Consider the following 7,307-nt stretch of genomic DNA (forward strand, 5'->3'; position numbering starts at 1 on the left):
TCACTTAGAAAGAAAATGGTCTTGACTAACTTATACTTAAACTATTTACCAGTTCCCTCAAACTTAACATAAATGTAAGACATTGCCAACTAGAATACCAATAAGATTTTTTTTTGGGGGGGGGAAATTACACAATGATTTTAACTTTCACATAGAAGAAAAAAATGCCTGAGAATCGCAAGGTAAATATGAAAATGAAGACTGAGGCAAAAATTGGCTCCCACATTATAGTCAAAGCCACTGTAACCAAATCAATATTTTATTCATACAGGAGTAGAAAAGTAGAACACATGAACAGAAATAAAGATTCTGACACAAATCTTAAGGAGTGTGAATGAGAATCGAATGTATGATAAATGTTGCATTTTCAGTTCAATGGGAAATTGATTGCTTACTTACTAAATGATTGTGGCACAAAGGCCATCTTCAGCATACACCAAATAACTCTGTGCTCTGCTTTGAGACACTTTTCTGAATCTGTTAGCAAGAGAACTGCTGAAGCTTTCTCAGATGTCTGCTGTGTTCTAGGGAAGCTGGGGGATGGCCTCAGAGCAGGAGGCCACAGATTGGGTGTCTGGCTGTTGAGAATCTCCAACAGCGGACAAGTGTCCAGGTAGACCTGAGGCTGTGCCCTGCGATTTCTGATCATCTCCCAGCACTGTCCCCACAAGCTGTACTTCCCACCCCTCTCAGGAGAAAGTAGCAAAAGACCCCCTGCCAGGCAGCTTGAAGAAAGGAAAAGAGGAATATATTGGGGAGCAGTTTCCCCATTGCCTCCTATTATCTTCCCAAATGTTGGTCAACTCCCCAGGAGCATCTTGGACCTCAGAGAAGCTGGGGTGCACCCGAGGCACATCAGTCTCCTCTTGCAGGCAGGCGGCTTCCTGCCTGAGGCCTGAGTCAGGCTGATATCCTACTCCCTTCTCATCCTGTCCAGTATCACTTCTTATAAGCCCCAACTGTAACAACAGCCTTCCAGGAAAACATCATGGACTTCAGAGTTCTCCCATAGACCAGGTAGGCTGCCTTGCAAGATGTTTAAGTCACTCCACTGCTTCCTTTGCAGGTCCCCTTTCTTGCCTGCCTCCTTGCATTCGACCCCCACAAATACCTTGCTAGGGAACCCGTTTGCACATGCAGACACTCACCCCATCCACATGCTCCCATTATCAAGGGAGAAGGGAGGGGTGGCAGTGAAGGGTGCAGCAGGTTGAAAGTAGTCTGTGCCTTCTAGGAGGTGAAGGCAAATATCATGAGTGGCCATGAAACCCAGGGGAAAAGGGGAAGTAACAGATGCAAGTCGTCTCTAATATAAGTCTACCTTCATGGGGTGGTGTGACCTCCTCTGCCCAAGTCCACTTGCATCTCTAGGGGCTTCCATGTTCTGTAGCCACGACAAGGAACCACCTTCTTGACCACAGCCTAGCTTCTTGGATACCTTGCCCCCGACTTCTCCCATCATTCCCACTAGGAAGTTCCAACGGGGCTTGTTTGTTACAGTTCAAGAGTGAACAAAAGGGCTGCTCCTCCTGCCTCCATCCCTGTTCCTCCTTGCTCTCCTCTCAGCCCAGTCTCCAACCCTCCCCATGTCTCAGCACCACTGCCATGTTCCAGCCACCAGACACAACAGGCACCTTAAACCATCATGGTGTGGGGAGAGATGAGACGTCATCTGGTCAACAGCTCGCACAGAGCTGCTGCACCAAGTGTGACTGCATGACTCCAGTGCAGTCAAAAGCTGTGGAAGTTACACAGAAGTAAAAGATACAGGCCTGCCCTCAAGAAACTTTGGTTCTATCAGAGTATAGGCAAGTAAACCATGAAAGGCAATGCCAGTGAGATAGAAGGTCCAATAGGAAGACAGCATGCTGTTGGAGCACAGAGGAGGGAGGACCCAGATGTTCTAGAAGAAGGAATGAAGAAACTGGGATGTGATCTGGGCACACTAGACCCCGTCCTCCAGCCCCATGCCTCTCTTCCTACACCAGACATCATGACCTGGAGACTGGGAAGCACTCCATGGGATGGAAAGAGAAACAGAGGACTGGACACAGGTGTGCAAGGGCTGATGGTGTCCTTGGCTCAAGTCCAGCACAGGCTCAAAGGTCAGCCCTCCCCAACAGGCGTCTGTGGGCTTCCTCAGATTCCTTCTGGATCTGGGACAGTCCTTCCATCCATGACTCTTCACCAGGCACGTCCTCAGAGCCCTGATCCTGTGTTACTTTCCTTTCCTGTAGTTCTTTGAGTGACAAGTTTTGCTGGGTATATTGGTAAGCCTTGTTGCTGTAATAGTTGCCTTCGTTTTCCCACAAGATGGCTTTGACATTCTCCATAAGCTCTTGCAGTTGGGCCTCCTGCTCCTCCCCCTGAGCCCTGTTGTTGAAGCTGCAATGGCGCCGTGCAACGGTCACATCCAGCTGGGCAAGGGCCTGGTTGTCGGTCTCTCGCACATAGTCTTCCAGGGAGCCGCCGGCCAGGTCTTCCTTCCGGGTGAACACCAGGATGGTGTGACCCAGAACCCCCACTCCAAAGACCTCCTGCAGGCGTCTGACCACCTGCTGATCCTCATCTGTGAACCGGCCCAGCTGTGTCACCAGAAGCACAGCGTGGGGCCCTGGGGAGGATAAGATGATGGCTTGGCGGATAGCGGCTGCCGCCTCCGGCAGGACCTGGGAGGACAAAATGTCAGGTGTGTCAATCACCTCAAGTTCCTTCCCAGACCACTCTCGGCTCCCTCTCTGGGAGGTCTTGGTCACGGGTCTGGTGCTGAGTTTAGACTCAAAGACGTCCCTGCCAAGGATGCTGTTTCCTGTTGCACTTTTCCCACTTCCTGTTTTCCCCACAAGAATGAGCCTCAGTCTCCTTCGGGTCTTCTGTTCTTTCTCCCTTAGACCTAGAAGTATCCAAAGAAAGCAGAAGGAACTGGGGTTAGGGCCCATGTACCCCATCTTGTTCTCACCAGAAGCCCCTGGTGTACCCCCAGACTGCAGGGGCAGATTGTCAAAGACCAACATCTGCCCTGAAACCAGCGCTGGGCCACCATTCTGGGTCCACATTCTTGAAGGTGGGGCTGAACATTCTCTCCCAGTGAAAGAGTGGAGCCTAGAGAGAAAAGCGAGACTTGGCCAATAGAACACCAAGACACCCAATACCAGGGTTTTTAGATATGACTGGGGAAGAAGGCAGGAAGGAAATTCCCTTCTCCTGGTCTTGCAGGTCCCAAGACCCAGAGCACATAAAGAAGTGACAAGTAATAGCCGGTTTCCCAGTCTTGTCTCCACTGAAGACATTGATGTATCTCAGATGACAGAGCATGAAGCTGGCATGTGGCAGCATGGGGGCAGTCACCTCCTGGGTACCAACAGGCCTTGCTGTGGCCTGCCAGCCACCCTTGGCTCTGACCCACACACCAATTCTAACTGAGTGACACTGGCCCCCCTCCAGCTTCCCCGAGGTGGTTGGAAAGGAATTCGAGTGAATGGGCAGGAGTCTGGGCAGTAGATGTTCTTCCCCACCCACCTAGCCCAGTGCAGAGCCAGAGGAGACAGGAACCCCCATCTGAGAAGCCTGGAGCTAGCACACACCACTGGACTTTACTAAAGCCAAATGCATCACTTGAGATCTGGAGAGGATTCTTAAGGGAATAGCTAACTTTGATTGCTGTAACAAAAGGTCAAACCGGTGTTAGCACAGGTATTGGTAATTGGTAACCTATTGTAGTAGGTTAACATGGCTTTTTCCAGATGGCTCAGGCCATTTAAGTTCATAAAGTAAAAGGTCATTCATATTAAAATACATAATGAATCACAAATAATGTATTCTGGCCAGGAAAGGGCTGGGTTTCCAGCTTTTCTAAATCCTGCCTGAAAGTTAAGCGCCTGACCCTGTGCAATGGCTTTAGGGAAAGGGACGCCCTCGATAAGGCAGAGCCCAGATGTGAGGCAGCAGCCAAGTACATTCTGCTTGTTCACAAGGCGCTTTCAACCTTACAACCGTGACAGCTCCACTTTGGAGTCAGTCAAACACCCACACAGGGTCTTGGTCCAAGGCCACTTATTTTTGTCACACCCACTGTCAGCACATCCTTCCTGAGGAAGAACATCCACCATGTGAAAGCCTTTCCTTTGGGACTGGCATGGTGAGTTAGTCATTGGTGCTATTTTTTGCCTCCTTTTATCTACCATACCTACCCAGGGGTCTTTTTTCTTATTTTGGCTAGTGATAAGAAGGGCCCTACCTCAAAGACCTCTGATGGTGACTGAGGTGGGTAAATTTCTGCGACCAGGGGACACCAGCTGTCTCTCCAAGCACATCATGGTGGCGGAGCTGTGTCCCACCTGCACCCCAAATGTTTCCCACCCGCTCCTCTCTCCTCATTCGCTTTACCTCCTGACAGCTCTGGCACAGGATCCTGGGACAGCTCTTCTCGGGGATTCTCCTGGGGCATGTGTTCACATTCATCTTCCTCCATCTACATAAAAAAAAATCATATGTTCTACTGACTTTCCAAATGAGTTTCAACAGCTACCTGCCTTTCGCCTTTCTCTTGCCAGGGGAAAGTTTTTTGCATTAGTTTAGGGTTGGGGTGGGACTGAGTGAGGCAATGGAAGAAGGGGTCTAAGACACTCTCTGCTGTCTTTAGGGACCCTATTTCTTTAGGGACCCTATCCCCCGCCCCCTCCACTGTGGTCTCCATAAGTTTAAGAGATTTTACAGATAAAGGTGCAACTGGCCTGGGACCTGAAGAATGGATGATATTTGGATAGACACAGGGTCTGGAACTGTTCTGGGAGGTGGGGGGAGGTGGAGGGGGAGGCAGTGGGGAGAAGGTGGGGGAAGGAGAGGAGGAAGAGGAGGAGGAGGAGGAGGAGGAAGGGAAGCACAGAAGCAGGTGTGATTCTGATCCTGTGTGCCCTGGGAGCAGTAGGAAGTCTAGTGTGCCTGGAGGACGTGAATGAGTAGGATGTTGTTGGAAGGGTCTTGGGGCCAGACTTTGGAGAAGACTGTGCAGTGAGGATTGCAGAGAACTGGGATTGCAGGGGCTGAGCTGGGAAGGAAGCCAGAGACTTCAGGGGAGATGCAACCACCAGTTAGGTCTACCTAGGCCTCAGCATCCCATCAGTATGAATGTTGGACCTGAACCAGATGCCTGTGAATGTCTCTTCCCCAATTAAGGTCCCAACATACTTCATAACATTTTTTAGAGCAATTCTTAGTCCTCTTTGCAAATTAGGGCCACATCATTCCCAACCAGGAACTCCTGTCCCCCTTCCCATGACAGCAATGTGTCCTGGCTTCATGGACTAACACAGTTCTGTATGTCAAGATCCCATAAGGTTCTCTCTGCAGATTTTCTCTGTGCGACTGAGGAGGAAGTTGCATGGTCCATGACTGTTTTTCCAGATCATGTAGGACATTCATAACCAGATGAAACAGATCCAGATGAAGGGTCTGGGGTGTGGGGAAACCTAAGTCCAGGGGAACCTGATAGACAGGTTTTTCTCATTGCCACATTGTTGTATTTTTGTTCTACTCTGCTCACCTGGCAAACACTCCAGTCCTCCCCAGATCCCAGGAGTGTATATGTGGATATTGCTTTATGATTGGTAGACATCAATTTTGCAGTGCTGGGCTGGGGATGGAGGGAGTCCAGGAAGGTCTGGTGACTTTCTAGCAAGAGAGAAAAAGCAGACCAGGCGGACAGCCTTACTCAAACTTGAACAGCCAGATTCTGGAAAGAGTCCAATATTTCACCTACCAAAGGGAGTTCAGTTCTTCCTAACTGGTGGTCTCTCAATCTCTTTGTTCCTGACTTCCTTACATCCCTGGTGGAAACTGAGGCAGCACTTTACCAATGTAATCTCATTCCTCCTTTAGAGAGAACAGGCAGGCAGCTTAACAGGAAACAACAGCCGGGTGGGACTAGGCTGTGGCATGCAGGAACCTGCAGTGTGCCCTCGCAGGGTTTTGGGGGAACGGGTCTGCACCCAAGGTGCCTCCCTGCCTCCTCCTGGACCCTGCCTGGAATGGCGCCTCCCATATTGGCCACAGTGTGTGTTGTCTCCAACACAGAAGATGGAACAGATAGTACCATCCTTGTCATGTTGCTCTGGAAGAAAGCAAAACTCAGAGAAGCATCTTGCCAAATATTAAACAGTGACTTTGTCACAGGGCAAAAAGTTCTCCAGACTTGTTGGTCACAGCTCTTTTTATCACATCACAAACCTGCACACACCACAGCACACAAAAATACACAACACACACACACAAAACACATGTACCACTCACACACATGCAGATGAACACACAAACACATACACACACAAACACAAATATACATACACAACACACACATATGCAAACAACACTCACATACACATACAACACAAACATCACACACACAAATACCACTCACATTCATGTTAACACATACAAACATGTAAACACACATATACAACACAAACACCCACACATACACATCCAAATATGACACACACAATTACTCAGACTTACCTCTGCACCAGCTAACAGGGAAGAGAAAGGGCCACGTTTCTTGTCTCTCAGCCACACACTCTCACGGAGGAGGCAGAGGAAAGCTTCCATGGTGTATGAACAACATGGAGGACAAGGCCGATGTTTGCTTATATTTTCAGCAAAACGTGATCGAAGAGCTGGGCTGGAGACCTGCCTTGAAACAGCAGTGTCTGCTGGAGATGGAGGAACAGGAAGTGGGCAGGAACACCCGCCCTCCTGAGTCAGGGAGCCTACTGTTGCACTTTGCAGCCTCGGAAGTAGAAAAAGGGAGGATACTAGTGGTGGGATTATTTTTATCCTGAGCCAGGATAACTAGAACTCAGAGCTTAAAAAAAAAGCAGATGCCTCAGAAAGACCTGTGTCAGGAAGAGTGACTTTCTCCTGATCTCTCTTTTCTAAACCCCACCCCCTCCCCAGGGAACTTCTATGCCTCAGTATTGGAGCAAATGGTCATTGTCTCCTTTCTTCCCCAGCCTCTCCTTCCTTTAATAGTTTCTCTCAGGACAAGGTCTGATACTCATTACCTGTAAGGCATGAATCATTGGCAATGACAATTGTTACAGCTTCTAGAAGATCTGCACTATAAGAAGAGGGAAAATACAAAATAATGTCTAAAATGTAGGGTTAAAGAGAGCACTTGTTATGTAGGGTTAAAGAGAGCACTTGTTATGGGAGAAGAACAATATTTTAAACAGAGGCTAAGGGAGAAAAAACCTCAGCATCCTCAAAAACATGTTTTCTAGGACTTTACTGACAGGTCTGATCACTGTGGC

The 7,307-nt window shown here is 48.9% G+C and overlaps 1 protein-coding gene across 4 annotated transcripts; it reads right to left on the bottom strand.

The window, feature by feature from the left end:
* Positions 1-238: 238 nt before the first annotated feature.
* GIMAP6 (GTPase, IMAP family member 6) lies at positions 239-6,715 on the bottom strand. 4 transcript variants are annotated; one of them, XM_077997713.1, is made up of 4 exons: positions 6,514-6,715; positions 5,543-5,670; positions 4,387-4,471; positions 239-2,669 (listed from the first exon to the last, which is right to left on the bottom strand). In XM_077997713.1, the coding sequence occupies exons 2-4, from the start codon at positions 5,612-5,614 to the stop codon at positions 2,566-2,568; spliced, it is 261 nt and encodes an 86-aa protein (XP_077853839.1). In that variant the 5' UTR covers positions 5,615-5,670; positions 6,514-6,715; the 3' UTR covers positions 239-2,565. The 4 variants fall into 4 exon arrangements, with proteins under 4 accessions (XP_077853839.1, XP_028702296.2, XP_028702298.2 ...); XM_028846463.2 differs by having other exon boundaries at positions 239-2,893; XM_028846465.2 differs by lacking the exon at positions 5,543-5,670.
* Between the last annotated feature and the right edge of the window lie 592 nt (positions 6,716-7,307).

The sequence above is a fragment of the Macaca mulatta genome, chromosome 3 (assembly GCF_049350105.2).
Source record: "Macaca mulatta isolate MMU2019108-1 chromosome 3, T2T-MMU8v2.0, whole genome shotgun sequence".
Classification (NCBI taxonomy): Eukaryota; Metazoa; Chordata; class Mammalia; order Primates; family Cercopithecidae; genus Macaca; species Macaca mulatta.

Bases quoted from the DNA above. Each gene is read 5' to 3' on its own strand.
- GIMAP6 (XM_028846462.2), bottom strand. From the start codon at position 6,603: ATGGAAGCTTTCCTCTGCCTCCTCCGTGAGAGTGTGTGGCTGAGAGAC. The intron at 4,472-6,513 runs GTAAGTCTGAGT...TTTTTTATGTAG, and splicing joins CCCTGTTAGCTGGTGCAGAG to ATGGAGGAAGATGAATGTGA. The intron at 2,894-4,386 runs GTAAAGCGAATG...GGATACTTCTAG, and splicing joins TGTGCCAGAGCTGTCAGGAG to GTCTAAGGGAGAAAGAACAG.